The 26,360-nt window shown below is 41.6% G+C and overlaps 1 protein-coding gene across 1 annotated transcript in view; it reads left to right on the forward strand.

Moving 5' to 3' along the window:
* EHHADH (enoyl-CoA hydratase and 3-hydroxyacyl CoA dehydrogenase) overlaps positions 1-25,133 on the forward strand; it is a 36,535-nt gene extending 11,402 nt beyond the window's left edge. The window contains exons 3-7 of the mRNA XM_074189581.1: positions 452-624; positions 9,858-9,969; positions 10,986-11,087; positions 17,223-17,564; positions 21,440-25,133. Coding sequence (XP_074045682.1) covers positions 452-624; positions 9,858-9,969; positions 10,986-11,087; positions 17,223-17,564; positions 21,440-22,701 — 1,991 coding nt within the window. The 3' untranslated portion in view covers positions 22,702-25,133. The remainder of the gene's footprint in view (positions 1-451; positions 625-9,857; positions 9,970-10,985; positions 11,088-17,222; positions 17,565-21,439) is intronic.
* The last annotated feature ends 1,227 nt before the right edge of the window (positions 25,134-26,360 follow it).

The raw sequence follows: 26,360 nt of genomic DNA on the forward strand, positions 1-26,360 counted from the left end.
GCTTCCTCAGTCCACCAGTTCAGAACCCACCAAACTTTGCTTCCTAATACGTAGTTCTTTTTGTGGCATTCCCATCCTAGGACCTTCAATGGCTCCCTGTTGCTTACAAAATAAATTTTAGACATCTTCCTCCATGATCCAGGCTGAGTCTAATTTTCTAGTTTGGGATAAGTGATGAGGTAATATAACTCTCCTGACCATGGAGAGAGGGAGAAATCCAGCCCCCATGCCTGGAATGCACTCACTCTTCATCTCTGCATCTTACATGATTGACTTATAGTCCCCATTTTATGGATAAGGAAACAGGCTCAGAGAGATACAATTACTTGACTAGGGTCAGAGAGTTCACAAGAGTCAAAGGCAGGATTTGAACTGCCATCTTCCTCCTCATCACCAACTAGTTGTTCTGAACAAGGTTCTTCCCCATAACTCTTTTCTTTTTTTCCCCTAGGTGCTGATATTCATGGCTTTAGTTCCCGTGATAGGCCAATCTGTTTACTTGACTCAATAATTGAAACTCTACAGAATTTGGAGAAGCCTACAGTGGCTGCCATCCAGGAACTGGCTCTGGGAGGAGGCCTGGAATTGGCTCTGGGTTGTCACTACAGGATTGCTGATGCCAAGGTAATAGCTCTGGGTGAACCCCTGAGGTATTTGTCTGAGACCAAACTTTGCCCATGCTCCAAATGATTGACGGGAAGGAAAAGAAGACAAGACCAACCCAATCTAGGAGGAGAGAACAACTTGGGGCTGGGCTGTTGTTATGTTGAATCCTGTCCAACTCTTTTTTTTTTAGTTTTTTTTGCAAGGCAATGGGGTTAAGTGGCTTGCCCAAGGCCACACAGCTAGGTCATTATTAAGTGACTGAGGTCAGATTTGAACTCAGGTCCTCCTGACTCCAGGGCTGGTACTCTATCCACTGAGCCACCTAGCCACCCCCCCCGCCCGTCCAACTCTTTATGACCTTGTGGACTCTACCATCCACAGAGTTTCCTTGGCAAAGATACTAGAGTGGTTGGCCATTTGCTCCTCCAGAGGATTAAGGCAAAAAAAATTTTAAGTGTCTTAAGAGCCCAAGGTCACACAGCTACTAAGTGTCTGAAGTAAGATTTAAACTCAGGTCTTCCTGTCTGTAGATGCAGAGCTCTATCTACTGAATTACCTAGTTGCCCCTGGGCTGAGGAGTTAGCAGCTACATGGAGAAATTTTTAAAGAGAGGGATTCTATCAGAAGTCTCTTAACCTGGTCTGCCTAGGGACAGAACCCTGGGATCTCCTGGGGGGGGTTGGGGGAAGCAAAACTTCTTTAGGGGAGAAGACAGGCTTCCCTGCATTGTGTCCATTCACTTAATCAGCCCTTTCACCTAGCTAGTCATTGGGAGCACAAAGAGTAAGCATTTATTAAACTCCGACTATCACTAAGGATATAAAGAGAAAAAAAATTAGTGAGCATTTATGCAGCAGCTCTTATTATGTGCCAGGCACTCTATTAGACATTGGGGTACAGAGAGTTCAATCAGCAAGCATTTATTAAGCTCCTACTGTGTGCCAGGAAATGGGGATGTAATGAATCTATCAGTAGACATTTATTCAGCTCCTTCTGTGTGCTAGGCTCTGGGGATACAAAGAAAGTCAATCCATCACCAGACATTTATTGAATTACTATAGGCCAGGCATGAGGGACACAAAGAGAGTCAGTCTATCAGCAGGCATTTATTAAGCTCCTACTGTGTACTAAGTACTAGGGATACAAAAAGAGTCAGTTCATCAGAGGCATTTATTAAGCTACTATTATATGCCAGGTTCTTGGGATAGAAAGAGAATCTATCCATCAGCAGGCATTTATTAAGCTCTGACTGTGCACCAGGAAATGGGGATACAATCAATCAGCAGGCATTTATGAAAATCCTGTTATGTTCCTATTATGTGCTACACTATGGGGATATAAAGAATATCAATCCATCAGCAGGCATTTATTGAGCTCCTGCTGTGTGCTAAGCACTGGGGACACAAAAAGAGGTAGTCCATCAGCAGGCAATTATTAAGCTCCTACTGTGTGCCAGACACTGTATGTTGAGAGTTCAAAGACATGAGCAGAACATATATATATATTATATTATGTTATGTTATGTTATATTATATTATATTATATTATATTATATTATATTAATTAGCCAGAGCTTCCATTCTTTTAAGGAGAGTAACATCCCACTTTTTCTTGACTTTGTACGCAGTTTGCATGGACTTCTCTAATTTCTAGTAGAACAGAAGCCTTCTGAGGGCCTGAACGCTTCTCTCCAGGGCAGACAGGGGACACATTGTAGCTACTTAATGCTACATTGTAGCCTCAACCAACACCATATTGTAGCTACTTCACCAATGCTACATTGTAGCTGCTGAACCAACCTTTGCTCTTTGAAGGCTTCTCTAGATGCTCCTTGCTCCTAGGGATGGTGGTTGAGTGACTGACTGACTGTTTTAACAGAGCAAGGGGGGCTGCTTCATCTGGAAAGCCTGGGCATGGATGGGGGTCTGCCAACCTTGCCCTGACTTAAGGGATGGAACCCAAAGGGTCATTCTTCTTCCCTGGCATGGTGGTGGGCTTCTCTAGATGGCATCCATTTGGATAGAAATAGTCAACCTTAAAAGGACCCTGGGAAGGGGTACCACTCTTGGAAAGCCTGGGGACAAACCAGGAACTAAGATGATCCAAGTTAGGTCATGAAACAATGACCTAGAGTTGAAAGAACCCCAGAGGCAGTCTAGTCCAACCTTCCCTGCCTTTTTCAAATGAGGAAACTGAGGCCAAGGGAGTTGCAATGACCTTCCCTAGGACATATATGCAGTATGTATCCAGGGGCAGGATGATCTCTTAGGAGAAAATTCTCGCTGGAAAAATGTGTCTCTGAGACCCTTTTAGCTCAAGTTAGATTAGCTATCTTTCAGGTCCTTCCAGTGGGAGCTGGCCTCCTGCCTCACATCTCTGCCCTAGCTGTATGCTATACTTAGCATACTCTCCCTCCTCACCTCTGGTGCCCCCAGCAGCCAGTGCCTTTGATTTCACATTACTTCCATCTGCTCTTTCTATACCTTCCTCTTATGTACTTAATTCTTGTGTATGTTGCCTTCCCCATTAGGTTGGGAACTCTCTTTGAGCAGGAATGTTTTTCTTTTTAAATTTATTTTTTATTCTCATTTTGTACAAAATTTTTTTTACATTAATAAAATATACTTGTTTACAAGTAAACAAAATACCCCTCCCACCATGAATATAGATAGACTTGCTTGGGCAAAAAAGTAAAGGGGGGGAGAAAAAAAATTAAAATTAAAAAAAATAGTAATAATTGTAGCTATGGCCAGGTGGCGCAATGGATGAAGCACCAGCCCTGGAGCCACGAGCACCCGAGTCCATATCCAGCCTCACAAACCCAATGATCAACCAGCCATGTGACATGCAAGCCACCTGATCCCCAATGCCCTGCAAAAACCAAAAAGAAGAAAAAAAAAGACCCAAAATAAAATAAAATAGTAATAATAGTAGGGGTGGCTGGGTGGCAGACAGAGCATTGGCCCTTGAGCCAGGAGCACCTGGATCCGAATCCGGCCCCAGACACCCAAAGATCACCCTGCTATGTGGCTCCTGAGCAGGAATGTTTTTGCCTTTGCTTATAATCCAAAGCTTAGAACCTATTAAGCAAGCACTTAATCAATGTTTGTTCACTGAATAAATAGTAGTTGGTGAAAATATCTAAGTTCCTTTTCCTAGGACCTCTCCTTTCAAGTGAAAGGGCTTTGGACATCTGAACATCTGAAATCCCATCATGGAAATGCAACTGGAGGTTGGAATGGATGAGTCTTCTTGAGTCCTTCCTAGGTTTGATTAGGCCAAGGTCTAGGATGTTTGCCATGCTACCTCACTCCTCTCAAGGCTCTTTGCTGTTCTCTGGTTCTTGGGTTCCCAGAACTTTAATAAAACAGCCTAGCATGGTGGAAAGAGCAATAGGTTCGGTAGACAAAGGACCTGTGATTCAAGCCTTGCCTCTGATCCTACTCTCTTAGAGACTTTGGGTACTTCATTTACCTGGGCCTCGGTTTCCTCATTTATAAAATAAATGACATGGACTAGTAGTCTCTAAGGTCCCCTTGAGCTCTAGATCTGTGATCTTTTGATAATTAATTACTAAGAATTTTATTATCTGCCTACTGTATGCAAATCAATCAATCAATCAAGCAAACACTTTTTACATTCCAAGCACTGGGAATAGAAAGACAAACAGGAAAAAACTTCTGCCTAGGACCTTAACAGTCTCTCAGAGGAAACATGTTTTTCTATAAAACTATGGGTCAGGTAATAAGGTAGCTTGGGACTAATAGCTATCACTATCACTATCATTAACAGCTATGAGAGTCAATGTAGACCCCTTCATCAATAAGAGATATTTCTGAAGGTAACTTGCAGCAATTGTGATATGATGCCATGCCAAGGGTGATTTGCTGGTGCCGGTTTTACTATGATTCTATAATATTTTCAAAACCAAGAAAATGGCAGCTAGGTGGCACAATGGATAGAACACCCAGACCTGGAGTCAGGAAGATCTGAGTTTAAATCAACTACAATAACTACTCTAATAACAAAGAAAAGTTGAGGAAAGCATCCATATCACAAAAAAATCCCATTTTTGTCTCAAAAAGCTTATGAATATAGACTTAAACAGCAAGGTTGGCCATTGAAAGCTAAGGCCTCATGTTGCATATAAGACTATGTACTAAAGTAAGATATGCGGGCCTGTCTAGGTGGCGCAGTGGATAAAGCACTGGCTCTGGAGTCAGGAGTACCTGGGTTCAAATCCAGTCTCAGACACTTAATAATGACCTAGCTGTGTGGCCTTGGGCAAGCCACTTAGGCCACTTGGGCAAGCCATTGCCTAGCAAAAACTTAAAAAAAAGATATGCATTAAAATTTTTTTTTACTTGTATTTTTCTTTCATGGTTTTATTCAAGCAAGATTCATTCAAGGAAAAGGCAACTTACAAGTTTTGTTTTTCTGCATTTTTAAAATTTATTTTTATTAAAGATATTATTTGAGTTTTACAATCTTCCCCCCAATCTTACTCTGCCCCCCCCCCCCCATGGAAAGCACTCTGTCAGTCTTTACTTTGTTTCCATGTTGTACCTTGATTCAAATTGGGTGTGATGAGAGAGAAATCATATCCTTAAAGAAGAGAGGAGAAGTCTAAGAGGTAACAGGATCAGACAATAAGATATCTGTTTTTTTCTAAATTAAAGGGAATAGTCCTTGCACTTTGTTCAAACTCCACATCTCCTTATCTGGATACAGATGGCACTCTCCTTTGCAGACAGCCCAAAATTGTTCCCGATTTTTGCACTGATGGAATGAGCGAGTCCTTCAAGGTTGATCATCACTCCCATGTTGCTGTTAGGGTGTATAGTGTTTTTCTGGTTCTGCTCATCTCACTCAGCATCAGTTCATGCAAATCCCTCCAGGCTTCCCTGAAATCCCATCCCTCCTTGGTTTCTAATAGAACAATAGTGTTCCATGACATACATAGACCACAGTTTGCTAAGCCATTCCTCAATTGAAGGACGTTTACTTGATTTCCAATTCTTTTTTCTCCATTTTTAAAAAACTACATTAGTTAATACAAAAAGTGTTACTGTTCTCTTTTCTTTTTCTTCTACTATGGAGTAAATTTGTAAGGTTCTCAGATGGCAGCCAAAACCAAGAGGTTCTTTACTTAAAAATTAGCCAAAGGATAAAACAGGATAAAGCCATAAATATGCATGTGATACTGAATAAAAATGAACTTTTAGATTTCCATATTATTAAGAGTACTGCATTCCTACACAATCATTCATCAAAGGTTTAAAAATTCTGCACACAAAAACTGAGATGCATTAAAATTGAAGAGATGCTGCTGGTGAGACTTGATTGAATAATGAATGCCAAATATTGTCCCAATCATTTAATGAAAGAAAATTTTCTTGCTGATAGGTATAGCTAGCATATGGTAGTGGTATGGGATGTTTAAAGAGGTGTGAGGGTTTTCTAAGCACTTTTCAGAGCTGTTCATCTTTGGTTTTCAACTTTCACTCACTTTTTTTTTCACTGGGGGGTTGGGGAGGAGCAAAACTTTAGGGGAGAAGACAGTCTTTTCACTGGTTTTTCACTTTCACTAGGGCTCCAAGAAGCTGTGGTATGCATAATAGTCATGCCCTATCTCAGCAGCAGGGATAAATCAGGTTGAGGGTATTCAACAGACCTCAAACCCATCTGTGAGTTAGAGAGATATCTCTTCCAAGCATGTATAAACCCTTCCTTGGTGGAATTGGTGAATGAGAACAATTTTTTTTCACAAGCCATGAAGGTAGTTGAAGTAAGTATTTTAGAGTTTGAGCTGACCAAACATTGAAGATGCCAAAGTCAGCCACTGCAACCCAAACCATCACCATTAATCTTGACTTTTGTCTTGCCTCTACATGTAGATGAGTCCAAAGAGAGAGTGAGGTTGATTGACTTTGTGTAATTCTGCCTCTCTTAAAACCAATTTACTTGTGAGTCAAAAAAATCACCTAGAAGAAACTAGGTTGTACAGTGGCTAGAGCACCCACCTTGGAGTCAGGAGGACCTGAGTTTATTCATTTTTTAAGGTTAAAAAATTTTTTATTTTATATTATTAAAATAATCTTATGAGAACAATCATATTATTAAAATAATCTTGTGAGAGTAATCATAAGTGTACTTCAGTCTGTGTTCAGATTCCAATGGCTCTGTCTCTGGATGAATTGCCTTCCCCATCAAAACCACCAGAGAAGCTGCTTCAATATTTTTCCTACAGTTGCTATCACTATCTGTATTTCCCTCCACTCTATTCCTCTCTACTCTCATTTATTCCATTCTCTCTCTCTCTCCTTTCATCCCATCTCTGTTCAGAAGTATGTTGTATCTGAGTACCCTCTCCCACAATCTTCCCTCTCTTCTATCACCTACTCCCCCCCTTCCCTCCCCTTGTTCCCCCTTATCCCATCCCATTCCTTTCCTCTCCTTTTTTCTCTAGGGTACGATAGATTTCCTCACTCTATTAAGTGTGTATGTTATTTCCTCTCTGAGCCATTTCTGATGGGAATGAAGGCTCACTCATTCCCCCACCCCTTCCCCATTCCACTCCATTGTAAAAATTTTTTCTTGACTATGTGAAATATCTTAGCCCCTTCTTCCTCTCCTTTCTCTTCCTCCCAGTACCTTCCTTTGTCACCCATTGACTCCATCTTTTTTTACTATATTATACCATTATATTTCAGCTCCTTCCTGTGCCCTGTCTATATATATGCTCCTCCTAACAGCTCTTATAAATGAGAAAGTTCATATGAGTTATCAGTATCTTCTTCCCATGCAGGAATATAAGCAGTTCAACATCATTAAGTTCCTCATAATTAGTCATCGTTACCCCCAGTGCTTCACCTGAGTCCTGTACTTGGAGATCAAAGTTTCTGTTCAGCTCTGGTTGTTTTAATAGGAAAGTCTGAAAGTCCCCTTGAAAGTTCATCTCTTCCCCTAAATGAGGATGTTCAGTTTTGCTGGGTAGTTGATTATTGGTAAACCAAGATCTTTTGCCTTCTGGAATATCATATTCCAAGCCACATGAGCCCTTAATGTAGATGCTGCCAGATCCTGTGTAATCTTGACCATAGAGCCACAATAGTTGAATTGCTTTTAGTATTTTCTCTTTGACTTGGGAGTTTTGGAGTTTGGCTATGATATTCCTGGAAATTTTTCTTTTGGGATCTCTTTCACGAGGTGATCAGTAAATTCTCTCAATTTCTATTTTATCCTCTGATTCTAGGATCTCAGGGCAATTTTGCTGTATCATTTCTTGAAAAATGAAGTCCAGGCTCTTTTCTTGGTCAAGACTTTAGGGTAGCCCAATAATTTTTAAATTATCTCTTCTGGTTCTGTTTTCAAAGTCAGTTTTTTTTTTCCAGTGAGATATTTCACATTTTCTGCTCATTTTTGTTTTTTTGTTTTTTGGTATAGTTTTATTTCTTCCTGAGTTCTAGCAAAAGCATCAGCTTCCTTTAGTTCCAGTCTGCATTTGAAGGAGTTATTTTCTTTAGAGAGTTTTTTTATCTCTTTTTCTAGCTGTCCAATTCTGCTTTTTAAGGCATTCTTCTCCTCATTTGCCTTTTGTGTTGCTTTTTTCCATTTAGTCTAAACTGGTTTTTAATATGTTATTTTCTTCAGTATTTTTTTGTATTTCTTTCACCAAGTTGCTGACTTGGTTTTCTTAATTTATCTGACTTGCTCTCATTTCTCCTCCCAATTTTTCCTCTACCTCCCTTAATTGCTTTTCAAAGTCTTTTTTGAGCTCATACATAGCCTGAGCCCATTTTCTATTTCTCTTGGAGGTTTTGGATACAAAACTTAAATTTTGTCATCAACTGAGTATGTATTTTAATTTTCCATGGGACCAAAGTAATTTTCTATGGTCAGATTCTGCTTTTTCTGTTGTTTGCTCAGTTCCTTAGCCTATGACTGACTTATGGCACTTCCAAGGTTTTAGGGTTTTTCTGGGACAGCCCACAGGGACCTTAACTCCTCCAAGGCCTTATGAGAGGCTCTGATTGCTCTCTTGCCAATGTTAAGGCCCTCCCCTTTGCCCTGGAGCTGTGAGGATGGTCCCTGCCAGGCTTTGGTGGTGTTGTGGGGCCCAGACTGCAACCTGGATCTGAGGGTGGGCAAACAACTGAGTCTTGCCTCAGGGAGAGCAGAGAGACCTCTGCAGTCTCCCCCGACCCTCTTACCATCTGTGGGCTGAGAGCTCTGTACATGCTGGTTGGTTCTGCTGATTCCCACTGCAGGTTTTCACCACAGGGCTGCTCTGAGTCTGTTGCTCTGCTCTGTACTCATTATGGTGTGGCAGAGTTCTCTCACCACCCCTTCTGGCTGTCCCTGATGATCCCTGGGCCAAGAAGCCTGGAAAATGCCCCCTTTGCCATGGACCCAGGTGCCCAGCCTGGCTGTGCTGTGGCTTTTTCCAACCCCTGGTTCTGGTGGAACAGACCTTTCCTGCTGAACTTCTAAGTTGTCTTGGACTAGGAAATTGTATCACTCAGTCTTTCTGTGGGTTCTGCCTCTCTAAATTTTGGCTAGAGTTGTAATTTGATGACTTTTGGAGTTTTTGGAAAATGAGTTTCTGGGGATTTTTGCCTTTATGCTGCCATCTTGACTCCACCCCCCATAGGGTCAATCTTAACAGGGGCCTTCAATGTCAGTTAGTCCAATTTTTTAACTTTGGAGAAATAGGTACTGACTCAGAACAGGATTTATCAAGGGCACCCAATTAGTAAGTAGCAGAATCCTAATTCTCTGGTTCTTGGTGCCATGGTTTACAAAGGCCGTTGAAAAACTGGAGTGTTTCCAGAAAGAGTGACCAGGCTGGGGAATGCCTTAGAATGACAAATTGAAGGAGCAGAACTTTTTAGCCTGAATAAGAGAAAATCCAAAGGCTGGAATGACTGTTTGCAGTTATGAAAGGCTATTAGTCATGTGGCAGAATGGTCAAGTTCATTAAGCTTGGCTCCAGAACTGGGAGCTAGCTACAAGTGGAAGTTGTACCGTGACTAATTTGGGTTTGACATCAGAAAAGGGAGCTGTCCTCACTTGGAGTCTTTGAGCAGAAGTTGAGGCACCCTGTTGGGAATGTGATGGTGGACATCCCTTTTCATCTCTTGATGGGTCAGGATGACTTCTAAGATCCCTCCCAATGGAGAGATCTTGAGTAGATTGCTGACTCTATCAGAACAACTCATTGAGTCTAGGTATACTTCCATATTTGATAGGCTCGAGTTGGTTTCCCAGAGGTCATCATTGGACTTCTCCCTGGTGCAAGAGGGACTCAGCTTCTCCCCAGGCTCATTGGAATCCCTGCTGCCCTTGACCTGATCACCTCAGGTAAATTTAATTGTTTACCATTATATGCATACAAACACTTTCTTGGGGGGGGACTGAGGAGGGTGGACAAGCCACTGTGCAAGAAGTATGAAGACATTCATTCTAGATCTGATCATGTCCTCACCTCACCAAATGACCTTGGGCTCACCCTTCTGGGCTCAGTTTCTTAGTTTGTAAAATAAGAATAATGACTCCTGTCTAGTTTAGCTCTTGGGAGCACCATGACCAAATAAAGTCTCAGTTTTATTTGACTTCATGGGAAAGGTTGCCTAGAATAAGTGGCATTTGAGCTAATCCTTAAAGAATGGGAAAGGAGAGGTGAATAGAAGGATAAGATTTCTTGCAAGAGGGACTGTTGTATGGAAAGACCTGCTTGGCAGACTAACTTGGAGCAATTGATGGAAGTCTCAGAGTGACGGATTTGGGTTGGAGATCAAAAAAATCCTGTTAATTAGAGCTAACCCAAAGTGGGAGGCAGTGGTTCCCCCCTCAATTGGAAGTCTTCAAGCAAAGGCTTGGTGGCCACTTGTCAGTCATATTATGATGGGGATAATTTGGTTAATCTGGATATAGAAGGAACTTCTGAGACTATGTAGATCAATCCTCTCATTTTACAAGTGTGGAAACTGAGGCACATGGTTTCAAAATGATTTGCCCAAAGTCACATAGCTAATAACTAATTGAGAAGTGGATTTAGAGAAGCAGTGTGGTTTAAATTGGAGTCAGAGGACCTGCATTTAAGTCTTAACTTTCCCACCTTCTCACTACCAGGCAAGACATTTCCTTTCTCTTTACCCTAGTTTCCCTATCTGTTATATAAATGATCTAAACCAGGTGGCCTCTTGGACCCTTTCCAGTTTTAAAACTGTTATGATGACCCAGGCTTAATGGCTTCAAGACCAAATCTCTAATCCAGTCTGTCATACTTCAACCAAGTTGGTTTCTAGTTGAGAAATTCTGGGGTTTTGGGATTATCACCGTGGCTGTCCTTTCACCCAAATACTTCTTTGTTGTAGGAAGACATGTTCTGGCTCCTGAGGCACTTAAACTGGGGATACTGGACAAAATTGTGAAGGACCCAGTTGAGGAAGCCATCAAGTTGGCCAAAAATGTTTCAGGTAAGGAATGACTTTTTAAATATTATTGATACAGCTTTGAAAACATTTCAGAAACTTCTCAGCCCAATTCTTAGGCAGACAGGCTAAAACAAGTCTTGGGGTTTTAAGGGCAGGGTTGGGTGGAATAAATCAAATCATTCCATACTTGTTAAAGTGTTAAGATGTTAAGCCTTGATACCATAACTTGATGAGAACACTTTTCTATTGAATAAATGGATGATAGGCTTTGGATTAAGGGAGGGAAGGTCGTCACTCAACTGGAGAAATATTTCATAGGAACATGTTTAGATTGGCTGAATGTCAACGAGGTAAGAAGCCAAGAGATTCTGAGATTTAAGCTCATGGAGAGGAGAGCCTGTTCCAGCCAAAACCTTGAGGAGGAATTGATTGGGCCAGAGAGGCAGAGTTTTGGACCTAAGTCATCTTACCATAATATCTAGAATTGGATCTTGTATGTTTTGAAGCATCTAGAGGTTTGGGGGCTTTCCAGTCTTCCCATCAGCATCCTGGGAGTATCTCTATAACTGTTCCAATACTGGGAGCCAAAGGGAGACTGAATTAGCTTTCAAAGCCCTGCAGAAAAGGTCCATCACACTTCATGGGAATTTGTTGAGAAATATCTTCAGAAAAAGGTCACCCAGGAAATGTATGTTATCCCTTTGCTACTCAGTCTCTCTAAGCATGACCTTATTTTCCCTATAGTGTCTGTATGGTAATAGGAGAGTATCATAGATATCAGGTGGGATGTTTTATATCAATTCTACCAATAGAGAAAAATATCACTTTCTAAAAGCTGATAAAGTTAGGTTGACGACACTACTACTACTACTAACAATATTAGTTAGCATTTAGAGGGTTTTTTGCAAGGCATTGGGGTTAAATGACTTGCCCAAGGTGATACAGCTAGGTAATTATCAAGAGTCTGAGGTTGGATTTGAACTCAGATCCTTTTGATTTCAGGGCCAGTGCTCTATCCACTGTGCCACCTAGCCGCTCCTAGTAATGTTTTGATATGAAAAAAAAAGTTACCCAGTTTGGCTTTAACAAAAGACAAATAGAGTAATGATCACATGTTTATTGTTCTTCTGGGCTTGTAGTCAATCTACATGAAAGGGAGCTCAGTAGAACTGAGCTCATAAAAGCTTTCTGGAGAAGCATGGTGATACATTGGCACAGGCAGAAGGCGAGGGGCTTCAGTAGGTAGGTCTTCATTACATGTCTATCAAGAGATTTAGGATGTGTTGTTCAGTCTGGTCCTTGTTATCAATAATTTTATTAAATCCAGGAAAGGTCCCTATTTACCTAGGACCTTTCTCAGTTATGATAAAAGCTTGGGACTAAGTCTTTACCCCCAAAGGGATCTAGGGAGACAGGAAGATTAACTTTCTTAAAGATCTCCCTCTTGGGGAGTTGTTTTTTTAAAAGAGAAATAAGATGGATCCTTTATTGAAAAGTCCTTAAGAATGGGTGTCTCAAACAGAAATAAGCACCCCTGTGGCATGAAATCATGGCCTTTCATCTCCTCTCTAGAAACACAAGTCCTTCCTGTGTCCTTGGGAGGTTTTTTTATAGACAAGTTTTACCCCATACAATTGCTGAGAGGGGTTGCATTCTGAGAAGGCTTTTGAGCTAGATTTGGGAGATGATCAGTTATGTCCTATACTTAATATTTAGATTTTGGGGTTTTTTTTTGCAAAGCAGTGGGGTTTAGTGACTTGTCCAAGTCATAACTAGGTTATCATTAAATGTCTGAGGCTGGATCTGAACTCAGGTCCTCCCAACTTGAGGGCTAGTGCTCTATCCACTCACTGCACCACTTAGCTGCCCCTCACTCTATATAATTGCTAATCTGATCTGATTACCAGGAGGCTCTCTATGGTGGCTTTTTTAACCACTTCTGTTCTTAAAAGTACAGAAAAAGGAGTCAAATACACACTCACACAGGGGTACATTTGTGTGTGTGTGTGTATGAGTGTGTGTATACTTACATTTTTCTAAAGGACAAAATCCCTTGTTCATAGATGTTAGCAAAGTGTTATCCATATGCTATTTCATTTGGGCCTTATCACAACTCTTTGAGGCAGATGCTGTCATTATCTCCCTTTAAAAACAAGGAAACTGGGGCAGCTAGGTGGCGCAGTGGATAAAGCACCGGCCCTGGAGTCAGGAGTACCTGGGTTCAAATCCGGTCTCAGACGCTTAATAATTACCTAGCTGTGTCGCCTTGGGCAAGACACTTAACTCCATTTGCCTTGCAAAAAAAAAAAAAAACCTAAAAAAAATAAAAACAAGGAAACTGAAGCAGACTGATGTTAAATGACTTCCCCAGGGTCACATAGCCTATTAATGTCTGAAGAAGGATTTGAACTCATGTCTTCTTGATTCCAAGTTCAAAACTGTGTCCCTTAGTGGTGTAATTGATAGGTAACTCATAATCATGGTAAGAAGCACACCAGTGGGGGCTCATGAGTCATAACTTTAGGAAAGCATCTTCTGATCTTTCAGGGCTACCCTAAGAGCCCCCAAAAGGGACAAAGTCATCCTGTTCTGGGCCCCCAATTCTTCAGTGGGAGTGTAGCTTCAAAGTATGAGCTGCAGGTGAAAAATGTCCTCTTTAGCCCCTTGTTAGCATTGTCCTGGTAACACAAACATGACAAGCTCTCTATTGGCTTGGTTTAGCTCATAGGTTCCAAATTCTAAGATTATCTAAGTTCCATCTTGGAGAGATGTAAGAAAGCAGTCCATCCACAAACATTGAAGTTAGTCTCTGGTACTAGTGGTACCAAGACCAAAGTGAAACAATCCCTGCCCTCAGGGAACCTACATTCCAATGTAGCTACATAAATGAATTGCTTCACAGGAGGAAATATATTATTTCATGAAATTATTATTATTATTATCATTATCATTATCATTATTCCCAGGACTAATTCCCAATATACCTGACTTATAGTGGCCACTTGGTAAATGTTTTTACTGTCTGATTAATTTTTCAGTAAATACGGAGTATACAGGTGGGGAGATTAAGGTCTAATATAGGAGGAAATACTTGAGATGATCTTGAAGGAAGCCTGAGATTCTAACGGGTAGAAGTGAGGAGGGAGGGCATGGAAGATGAACTGGGCAAAGTTGCAGAGGTGGGAGATAAGTTTCACCTGCAAGAGACAGCAAACAGGTTGTTTTGGCTGGAATAGATTGTGTAAAGAGAGGGATGCTTCTTAAAGAAGTGGGGAAGGTAGGGGCAGTGGATAGAGCATGGGCCCTGGAGTCAGAAGGACCTGAGTGGAAATCCTACCTCAGACACTAATTATTACCTAGCTGTGTGACCTAGGGCAAGTCACTTAACCCCATTGCCTCGCAATACCCCAAAACCAAACCAAACCAAAGCAAAAAAGAAGTAATTCTGGAGTCAGTTGTCTAATTATCATTGATCATGTTGTACTAGCACTGAAGAGGCAAAGAAAGCAAAACCAGACCCTGCCCTTAAGGAGCTTCCAGTCCAATGGAGGAAACCTCCTGCGGACATCTAGATATAAACAAGATAGAGACAGGATAAGGGAGGGGCTGACTCTGATGGAAAGGCTCCAAATGAAAGTCTGGCAGACTAAGATTGTAAAAGAATGGAAATGCTGGCAGAGAAACTTCTATTTGCTCTTAGATGTTGAAGCCTCTTGAGCAGGGAAATGACATGATCAGATTCATGGTTTAACAACATAATCATAACAATTTACAGAGAGCTTTTGGGTTCCTAAAGGCTTTTATACTTGTCTTCTCATTTGATCCTCACAATGAACCCAACAAGGGAAGTGTTATTATTATCATCTCCATTTTGCTGATGAATAAACTGAGGCCATCAGAGGTTAAGTGACTTGCCCAGGGTCACCCAGCTAGCAAGAGTCTGAGACTGGATCTTCTGGATTCCATCTTCTGGTGCTCCATCCACTGTATCACCCACTTGCCTCTGAGACATAGAGGGGAGAGACTTGAGGCAAGGAAACCAATGAGCAGATGTTTGTAATGGACCAAGCAAGAAGTGAGGAAGAGGGGCAGTTAGGTGGCACAGTGGATAAAGCACCGGCCCTGAAGTCAGGAGTACCTGGGTTCAAATCCGGTCTCAGACACTTAATAATTACCTAGCCGTGTGGCCTTGGGCAAGCCACTTAACCCCATTTGCCTTATAAAAACCTAAAAAAAAAAAGTGAGGAAGGGCTAAATGTAGAGGCATCTGGTAGAGTGGAAAATGGAGGTTACTGGGAATCAGACGACCTTCATCCAAAGTCTGGCTAATAATAACAGCTCTCCTTTATATATATAGCTTTAGGGTTTATGAAATACCTTAGAAATATGACCTCATTTGACTCTCACAACACCCAGGTAGGCGCATGCTCTTATATTCCCATTTTACAGATGAGGAAATGAGAAAAACAAAGGTGAAATGACTTTCCCAGGATCACACAGCTAGTACGTGTCTAAGGCAGGATTTGAACTTGGGATTTCCTGACTCCAGGTCTAACACTCGTCTGGTATGTTGTAGAGTATGGAATTCTTCCTCAGGAATGGGCTAACCTCTGACCTCTAAAGGTTCCTTCTAGCTTGGAAGGATTCTTTGAAGAAGAGGAAGATAAAATAGTCTTCCATTTCCAAAGGTTTTTTTTTCATTTCCAACATTTCATAATTTAGCCACTGGAGGGCACCCAGATACTGGTGAATTCTCCCGTGGAACCTGCTTAACTGTTCATAGCAGAGATGTATATGGTAGAGAGGGACAATTCATTGCCAATGTGGATAACTGAAGATGCTCTGGGGTTCGGAGGATCTGAGAACTGTTAGCTGGAAGTCGAGCCCAGAGGCTATCTAACCCTATCCCCTCTTTGTTTCAAATGGGAAAATTGAGGCCTAGAGAAAATGAGTAGCCCAAGCTTACCCAAGTAATAAGTGAAAAAGTCAGGATTTGAATTCAAGACCTCTAACTCAAAAGCCAGTGTTCTTTTTGTTGTATCAGGAAACTGTAGGATCACAGGAATATGTTATTCTTGTTCAATCATTTCAGTGGTCCGACTCTTTATGACCCCATTTGGGATTTCTGTGGCAAAGATATTGGAGTGGTTTGCCATTTCCTTCTCCAGTTCATTTTACAGATAAGGAAACTGAGGCAAGCAGGGTTATGTCTTTCTCAGGGTCCCCTTGAGCTAGTAATTCAGTTAGGTGACACAGTGGGTAGAACTCTGGCTCTGAAATCAGGAGGGCTTGAGATCAGATCTGGTCTCAGACACTGACTAGCTGTGTGATCTTGGGTAAGTCACTTAACACTAATTGCCTCACATCCAGGGTCATCTCCAGTCATCTTGATTCATATCTGGTCATTGGATCCAGATGACTCCATAGGAGAAAGCCCCCCTCACTCAAATTCAAGTTATGTAATGTCATGGTATCTTTTCCCCGAGATCATGGTCTTTTTAGGAAATGAAGGACAAACATCATCCTCATCTGAGATGGGATTTGAAGGCCTGAGTCCAGGCCCTGCCCTCTGTGCAGCAGGGTACCACCTTGCAGCTTATCATAGGAATAAAGCATCATAAATTTGGAGCTGGAAGGGACCTTGGAACTCATTGAGGAGAGGGATAGCAATTTGATAAACAGAACCTCTGAGACTGAAGCCAGTGCTTTTCCACCAAACCTCACAGTTCATCTCACAGAAGGAGAATTCAAAATCAAGTCTTCTTGGCCCTAAATCTCCCTACAATGCTCTGAAAATTCTTTTGAATTAAATATATTTTAGAGAATGCCTTAATCTGAGCAAGTATAATTTTCCTTTAAAATCCCATGAACAGACGCAAGTTCCTCCCCAGTGTCAAATGAAGGTTGGGTGTGGTTGGACCAGTAGGTGGATGCTCATTTTCATAATGGAATTAGGAATGGAAAATTTATCCGAATTGATAAAATGCTAGCTAGTGAGACCATGTCACAGCTGCTATTATTAGGGACTTCCTGATTGTTCTAATGAGCATAACTAAAATCTCAACATTAATTACTTAGTGAAATGAGCTTTGTTTGTGTTTTTAAATTTCTCTTCCCCAGATGGGCATACTTGCAGGTAGCCTTTAGAAGGTTCTAAATACAGTCTGTTTCTTTCAGGCCAGCCCATAGGCTCTCGGAGACTCAAGACCAGGTCAGTTCCGAGCTTACCAAATATGGACACCATTTTCCAGGAAACTCTGCTTAAGATGAAGAAACAATTCCCAGGGTGCATTTCTCGGGAGGCTTGTGTACGAGCCGTCCAGGCTGCTGTCCAATATCCATACTCAGAAGGGAAAGAGAAAGAGAAAGAGCTGTTCCTGTACCTTTTGAACTCAGGACAAGCTAGAGCCCTACAGTATGTTTTCTTTGCTGAGAGGTCTGTGGCAAGATGGTCAACTCCCTCTGGAGCGTCATGGAAGAACTCCTCAGCACAACCTATCTCATCTGCAGCCGTAGTGGGTAAGAAATCTCAACAGTCTGCTCAATTTTCCACACCAGAGCATAAGAAAATTTGCTTAGGTCCTAGGGCAAGAATCCCAGTCTCTTCAAGCCCTGTGATTTTGATGGGTTTGTCCTCCCTTTCACAAACTCAGGCATAATCCTTCTAAGATTTAGGTGATGGCCTTTATGAGTTACTAACGTTGATAGTTCTGTGGATCCCTACTCATTTGTGGAATCACAGAATTACTGAATCTGAGAGGTAGGAGGGACCTCAGCTGGCCTCTTGGAAGCTTCCCTGACCAGTAACTCTTGGTTCTAATCTGGGGACCAAACAGAACAGGTCTAGTCTCCTTTCAGTATGATGGCCTTTCATCAAAACAGACAACTCTCATGCCACATTCAGTCTTTTCTCCAGGTTTATCCTTCCCTGAAAGTGACCTTCATCTAACATCTACTCCAGGTCCTTCCCCAACCTCATTTTCCTCTACTGGATGCTCATTGAACTTATCAGTGGCCATCTTGAATTGTTGCACCCCAAACTGAACACTCTAAAGACATCCAGGGACAGTAGATAACAATAGAGTACAGAAGGACTGCCATGACCTTATTCCAAGAAGATATGGCGCATTGTAGTCCAGGACCATATTCACTGTTTTAGCAGCTGCATCTCATGGCTGACAGTAAGTTTTTTATTCACTAAAATGCCAGATCGTTTTCAGAACAGTGTTTTCTATCCATGGCTTTCCATCTTGTTTGAGCCAGTCAATGAGTTAATAAATACTTATTAAATGCCTGCCTAATCCATTTAGTACTATGCACTGAAGTCACATAGTTCTGGGAGATAGGGAGCATGGATATTTACAGAGGAAGAAATTGAGGCTTAAAGTTAAATGACTCAGCTAAGGTCATACAACTAGCAAGTAAGATGAAGAGAGAAACATGGCAAGAGCAGGCTTTTAGGAGGCTCCAAGGGCATAGACTAGGGATCTGTACATGACTCTGTGCCATTTAATATTTTTATCAGTGATTTGGATAAAACCACAGAATCTTTGTCAAATCTGAAGCTGGTATGTATAGCCTTCTTAATGATTGATAGGGTCAGGATTCAAAAAAGATCTTGATAGAGGAAAGCACTGAGTTGAATTTAATAAGATTAAACTTAATAGAAATAAATGTAAAACCTTAAATTGGAGGATCCAAAAAATCAACTTCACATTTACAAGACTGGGGGGAGGGCATGGTGAGACAATAGTTTGTCTAAAAAGAGTTCATTGTACCTTGAGCTTGTGCAAAGAAAGAATAATATGAATTTAAAATTACATTAAGAGAGACATAGCATCCTTTTTCTGGTACCACATCTGCTTAAGAGTGTCTGAAGGAGGGCAGCCACAATGGCTTGGTCACCATGTTCAGGCTGCCTTCTCTCTTCTGGTTCCCTTCTCCCACTGATGAGTTTTGCCCAAAATTTCCATTTGGAGGAAGGGCCGGACCAGATAGTCTTCATTCTCTAGACTAGGCTATCATGCCATTTTGTGGATGCCTCTCTCTGACCTCTGCCTTGTGTTATCTTTCTTTTTTTATGTTTTTTTTAAATTTAAGGCAATGGGGTTAAGTGACTTGCCCAAGGTCATACAGCCAGGTAATTATTAAGTGTCTGAGGTCATATTTGAACACAGGTCTTCCTGACTCCAGGGCTGGTACTCTATCCACTGCACCACCTGGCTGGCCTGGTATCTCTCAATATTAGAATGCAAACTACTTAAGGGCAGGGACCAACTTCCTGTTTACTTATTCCTAATATTTGTCTGATACATAATAAGCAAAAGTTGTTGGGTTTGGAGAAATTGAAGATAGATATGTTCCTGATTTTGCCATTAACTACCATTTGCCATTAAGTTAATCCTCTCTAGGCCTCAATTTCCTTCTCTGTAAAATGATTAGACTTGATGCCTCTAAAGTCTCTTCTGTTTCTGCAGTTCAATATACTTATCTGGGTCTTAATTTTTTCAAATGTAAAGAGAGGGAGCCAGGTAGATGGTCTCTTGTATGGCATGTATATCTTGCCATTGAGGGAGGGCACCATTGTCTTGGGACAAGGGGCCATAGTAATGTCTCCTAAACCCAATTCCCTGTTCTCTCTGGGTAGGAGCAGTCTCCCACTGGTATGGAAGCCATAAATCACCTCCAGCCCAATGATTGGGACTAGTCTGAAGCTCCTGGATTCTACATGGGCCTGGAGCACCTTTATCCAAAGACTGTAGTGCTTTTGCATAGTGGGGGTGGGGAGGAATCATTGGTGGCTGGGAAGCCTAGGATGCAAGAGAACCAGAAAGAGGTTACTGAGGGCTGGAATAGCTGCCCAAACCTCTTGTGGGAGTGAGAAGCAGGGCCCAGCTGAGGCTTGCCTCCAGATTGAATGGATGAAAAAAAATGAATTGATTAAATATCTGTTACATTCCAGGTACTTTCCTAAGCAATTGAGATACTAATACAAAGTCCCCCACCTAGAGATTTCCATAAGAAGAGATAGAGAGGAGAAAGTAGTCAGTGAAGAGAATTAGGGTCTGTAAAGCCACAAAGATTATGAGTTGGAACAAGATGGAGCCTCCAACCTGTTTGATCATGCCAAAATAGTCACATAACTAATATGGTGCCAGAAGTAGGATTCAAACAAACCCAAGTTTTCTTGATTCCTAGGCCAATTCTTTTAGCCTCTCTGTATAATTATTTTTTTTTCTTATGACTCACCATTTCCTTTATTTGTACAAAATAGTGAATAATCATCCCCTCCCTGGGGGGGGAAAAATGGTGGTTTAGGATTTAAACAAGTCCTTAGGTCCTAATGCATCTATTTTGAAGGTTTGGGACTAGCCGTTTTACCTCCAGCATCTTTGGGTTTGGACTCAGTAGGCTTAGCAGCCTTAGTATCAGACTTGGTGACCTTGGTGACAGACTTGGTGGCCTTGGGATCAGACTTGCTGTCCTTGGTGGGCTTGGCAGCCTTGGGGTCAGTGGGCTTGGCAGCCTTGGGGTCAGTGGTTCTGGCAACCTTAGAGTCAGGCTTAGTGATCCTGGGGCCTGGATGTTTGATGCCAATCCTAGGACCTGGATGCTTGGTGGCCATCTTGTGATTAGCACTCTGGGCACTGGCCTTGGGGATCTTGGACCTGAGGAGCTTGGCCTTGGAGGCCTTGGTACTCAGGGCCTTGATAGCCTCTGCTCGGGCCTGGATGGCTTTGGTGTCGTTGGCCTGCATCTTCTTCAGCCCTTTCTTGTTGTGTTTCTTGGTAGAGCACATGTTTCTCAGAAACTTGGGATCAACCCCTTTCAGAGACTCTTATCTCTGTGACCTAGGTTTCTTGATGCCATTTCTGTGCCACTTTTGTGATTGATTGTGGGTGGTATGATTCTTAGACTTGGCCATCTTTACACCACAGCCGGTGCTAGCAGACACTCCACCAACCAGAAGAGGCCAAAAGCGTGAAAGGGAGAAAAGCTGTATAATTATTAATAAGCTTTTTTCCATCTACACATCTGATATCAGCAACCTAGGAAATGAAGAAAAGGCTGGTGCTTGGGGACCCAGAGGAAAAAAGCCCCCAGTTGAATTCGGTGTGATGCCCAGTCTCTTTCTCTTTCCATAATGGAGTGTGTGTGTGTGTGTGTGTGTGTGTGTGTGTGTCTGTGTGTGTGTGTGTGTGTGTGTGTCTGTGTGTGTGTGTGTCTGTGTGTGTGTGTGTCTGTGTGTCTGTGTGTGTGTGTGTCTGTGTGTCTGTGTGTCTGTGTGCGCGGTGTACTTCACTTCCAGTTCTCTAGGATTGGTTTCAGCCTTTTCCCTGGTGAGATCTTCTGCTGTTTCTGATAGTAATCTCAATCTCTTCTTTTGTCTCTAGGTTTGGGAACAATGGGAAGAGGCATTGTTATCTCTCTTATCAAGGCCAACATCCCTGTTATTGCTATGGAACAGGACAAGAAGCAACTGGACCAGGCCAAAAAGATGATTATCTCTCTCTTAGAACATGAAGCCTCCAAACAGAAGCAGATTGGCCAAGAGTGGAAACAGCCAAGGTTACAATTTACCACCTTCCTGGATGAGGTAGCAGGTGTGGATTTAGTGATTGAGGCTGTATTTGAGGAAATCGGGTTGAAGAAACAGATATTCAGCAAATTGTCAGCCATATGCAAGCCTTCAGCCTTTCTGTGCACCAATACCTCAGCTCTGGATATTGATGAGATCGCTTTGTCTACAAGTCACCCTCACCAGGTCATTGGCACCCATTTTTTTGCCCCAGCTCATCTTATGAATTTGTTGGAGGTCATTCCTAGCCGTTATTCATCCCCTACTACCATCGCCACTGTCATGAGCTTGGCAAAAATCATTAAAAAGGTTGGTGTTGTTGTTGGAAATTGCTTTGGATTTGTTGGCAATCGAATGCTGTCCTCTTTCCGTGAACAGAATATGTTTTTATTAGAAGATGGTAGCAAGCCAGAGGAAATCGATAAAGTTCTGGAAGAGTTTGGTTTCAGAATGGGTCCTTTCCGAGTGGCAGATCTGTCAGGCTTGGATGTGGGGTGGAAATTACGGAAGGGTCAGGGCCTCACAGGACCTGCATTAGCCCCAGGAACATCAATGCGCAGGCGTGACGGGAAACGGTATTGCCCAATTCCTGATATTCTGTGTGAACATGGAAGACTAGGTCAAAAGACCGGCAAAGGCTGGTATCAATATGATAAACCAATGGGCAGGATTCACAAACCTGATCCCTGGCTTTCCAAATTCTTATCTGAGTACAGGCAGAAGCATCATATTGAGCCACGGCCTATAATGCCAGATGAGATCTTGGAGCGCTCACTGTATTCCCTCATCAATGAAGGCTTTCGTATCTTAGAAGAAGGTATGGCTGCTAGCCCTACACACATTGATGTAATCTATATTAATGGTTATGGATGGCCGAAGCACAAGGGTGGACCCATGTTTTATGCCTCCACAGTGGGATTACCCAAAATAGTTGAGAAATTACAGAAATATTACCAGAAGAATCTGGACATCCCCAAGTTGGAGCCCTGTAATCTTCTGAAGAAATTGGCCTCCCAGGGGAACCCTCCTCTTCAGGAATGGCAGAGCTTGGGGGAACTTCAGAGCAGTAAACTGTGACCTCACTCACCTAGGCTATCCAAGTGGGACCTCCCACATACCAACCTCAAGCAAACACTGCTGATATTAATCGAAACTCAATCAAAATCTTGCAAAGCAAAATCAATGGGGAAAATCATGGGCTTGGTGATCCCTTCTATGGAGCTGCCTCTGTAGGGTGATTTTAATGGGTCAAAACCATAAACAAATTATGGTCAAATTTTCTGGAAGATAGCCACCAAACTGCTTCCTAGGCATCTGAATCCATCTCTTTTTATTTGATTCTCTCCTGTGAATACAGGAAATAGTTCCATGCCATTTCAATAGGAAGTGGTTCTAGGAGCCGAGACCCAGAGTCACTGAATCCAACTATCTCCACTATCTACTACTCTCTATCTCTTCTCTCCTTGGCTAAACACCTTGAGAAAGCTGCAGTCCTTGCATCCAGTTCTTCTGTCATTCTCACCTAAGCCTTCTATAATCAGGTTTCTGATTTCATCATTTGACTGAAACTATTTTTTCTTGAATTACTGGAGATCTCTTCATGGTCACAGCTAATGGCCTTTGTTTAAACCTCATCCTTTGTGGAGCTCTCTTTAGCATTTGACATTATTAACCATCTTCTCCTGGATAGCTCATCTTTCTACAATTTAGCAGTATTATTGTATTTAGTTCTCCTCCTTTTATGACCTCTCCTCAGTCTACTTTACTACAATCCATGTTGTGCCCATTAACTGTGGACATCCTTTTAGCCTTTATTCTTGGACCTCTTCCCTTCTCCCTCTACACTCATTCCTTTGGTTCCCCAGGTTCAATAATCATCTCTTTGAAGTTGACTCCTAGATCTAAGTAATTAACTCCAGTCTCCTGAGCTCCAGTCCATAATCATCTGGCTGAAAGGCATTTCAAATGAGATATTCCAGTGGCATCTCAAACTCAACACAGTTAAGATAGAATTCTGGTTTTTCCTTTCAAATGCACCCCTTTTGAACTTCCCTATTATTATCAAAGGTAGATAAGCCAGCCTAACTTAAGTATCAAAGGAACCCTGAGGGAGAGACATATGCTTAGCAGGTCAAATCACCATTTCCACCTTGACTTCCCTCCTCCTCTCAGACTCCAGTGGAGATAATCCAAGACCCTTAACTCAAAAGCTTTAGAAAAATCAATGCCTCCTATAAACACTGAACCTACTTCTAGTTCTGCCCTTCCAGCCATCTTGGAAAAATTGTCTGCCTTTCTTACCAACACCAGCTACCACTTATGGAAGACAAAACCATGAGTCCTGGCTAAGGTAGCACCTTCTAGACCAAGGGTGCTACTTCCAATCCACAGTTATCATCAAAAGAAGCATCCCTATGGGGATGTGATCTGACATAGATGCTGTCTGATGTAGTGTTGTTACCATAGCTTCTAAAGATGCAGAAAAGAAAGAGCTCACTATCAAGACCAATGGCACTAAAAGAATTGGAAATGAATGGGATACTTAACAATAGGAGAATGGCTGAAGTTACAGTATATGATTGTGATGGAATGTTATTGTGCTATAAGAAATGATGAGCAGGATGTTTTCAGAAAAAACCTAGAAAGACTTAACCTGAATGGATGCATAGTAAATTGAGCAGAACCAGGAGAACATTGTACACAGTAACAGCAATATTGGAAGAATGATCAACTGTGAAAGACTTAGCTATTCTCAGCAATACAGTGATCCAAGACAATTCTGAAGGATTTATGATAAAAAAAAATGCCTTTACCTCTGATGAAAGAACTGTTGGAGTCTGAATGAAGATCAAAGTATAAATTTTTCTTATTTTTCTTGAATTTTTTTGGTCTACATTTTGTATTACAATATGGCTAATATGGAAATGTTTTGCATGACTGCCCATGCATAATCTACATCAAATTGTCTTCTTAAGGAGGGGGAGGTGAGATAGGGAAAGAATTTGGAACTCAAAATTTTTAAAAATGTTAAAAAATGTACATGTAATTCAGAAAAAATAAAATAAAAAATTCAAAGTTAAAAAAACTTGAAACTCTCTGGGATGAGGCAGAAAGAAGACTGCAAGGGAAAATTTTTGTGATATAACAACAAAAGATATCAATAAAAATCTATTCAAAACAACAAAAAAGGAAATCTGAAACATAAACCAAACTCTACACCAAGCCTATATTTTAACACTTTGTTTATAAATTAAAAAATATTTTTTGTCACTATTAAACAGTTCAACAACAGTAATGGGAAAAAAAATTTTATCTGCAAAAATGATGTTAAAGAAGTCTTTATTGTGACTGCCCCCCAGAGACTTTTCCCTCTGACCTGCAGCTTAAAACTTCCCTGTGTGTTGTCTCCCTCCTTTAGAATGGAAGTTCCTAGAGAGCAGGGTCTCTCTTTTTATTTGTAACCTTGTATTTTGCTCACAGTAAATGCTTAATAAATGATTATTCATCCATTCCTTCATTGAACCACTAATTTAAGGGCTTCCTTCTGCCCTCCTTTTCAGTTTGCAACTCATCAACCTCTCTGACTCCTTACTCTCATTCTTTATGTAATCAATTGAAAGATCTGCCATTTCATCTCCCTAACAACCCTCAAACATACATCTCCTTTCCAGTCACACAATTGTCACCCTCCTTCAGACCCTTATCACCTCTCTTCTGGATTATTGCAATACCCTCATCATTTGTTTTCCTCCTCCAAGTCTCCTTCCACTGCAATCTGTCTTCTACACAACCTAGCATAGTGAATTTCCTAAAGAATAGGTCTGATCAGGTCACTCTCAAAAAAAGTCCTAGGTTCCCTCTTAAGTGAAAAAAAATAAACTCTGCCTGGCTTAAAGTTCCTCACAATCTGGTCCCTTCCCCGTCATCTTTTTTTTTTTGGGCAAGGCAATGGGGTTAAGTGACTTGCCCAAGGTCAAACAGCTAAGTAAGTATTAAGTGTCTTAAGGCTGGATTTGAACTCAGGTCCTCCTGACTCCAGGGTCAGTGCTCTCTATCCACTCTCCCTAGCTGCCCTCTTTCCCAGTCTTCTTCCTTAAACTATGGTCCAGTCAAGTTGGCCACCTTATTGATCCTCATTTATGATGTGATCTCCTATCTCCTCACCTCTGTATCTCCTGTCTGCTGTGCCTGAAGTGCTCTCCCTTCTCACCTCCAAGTCTTGGAATTCCTGGTTCTCTTCAGAACTAGGTTCAAATTCTGACTCTTCCACTTACTAGTGTGACCTTAGGCAAGTGACTTTGCCTCCCTGGACCTCAGTTTTCTTCTCTGTAAAATTGGATATTGCCAGATGACCTTCAGGCTCTAGATTTATATTCCCAAGATGGTAATTGGAGAGTTGTAGGGTTGGGGTGAGGAATGCTACACCAATGTAGCCCATCTGTTGGTTAGTTTATCGGAACTCTTTTTTCCATAATGTGAGAGCAACCTATATAAAACTTGATCTCCTCTGGCTTTTCTAATCTACCACATATGCTGGTTCATTGTATGCTCCATGGGATATAGTGCCATCTGAACTATGACTTTTTTTAAAAAAAATCTTTGTTCAGAAGGCTCACTGGCTAGGAATTGGGGAAGGAGCTTATTTGAACATTAATGGCTTGTTAAAACAAAAGGCATCCATAAAATGAAATGAAACAAAAAAGATTCTTTTCACAAGTTTAAAGAGAAAGGCAGAG

This window comes from Macrotis lagotis, chromosome 5 (genome assembly GCF_037893015.1).
Source record: "Macrotis lagotis isolate mMagLag1 chromosome 5, bilby.v1.9.chrom.fasta, whole genome shotgun sequence".
Taxonomy (NCBI): Eukaryota; Metazoa; Chordata; class Mammalia; order Peramelemorphia; family Peramelidae; genus Macrotis; species Macrotis lagotis.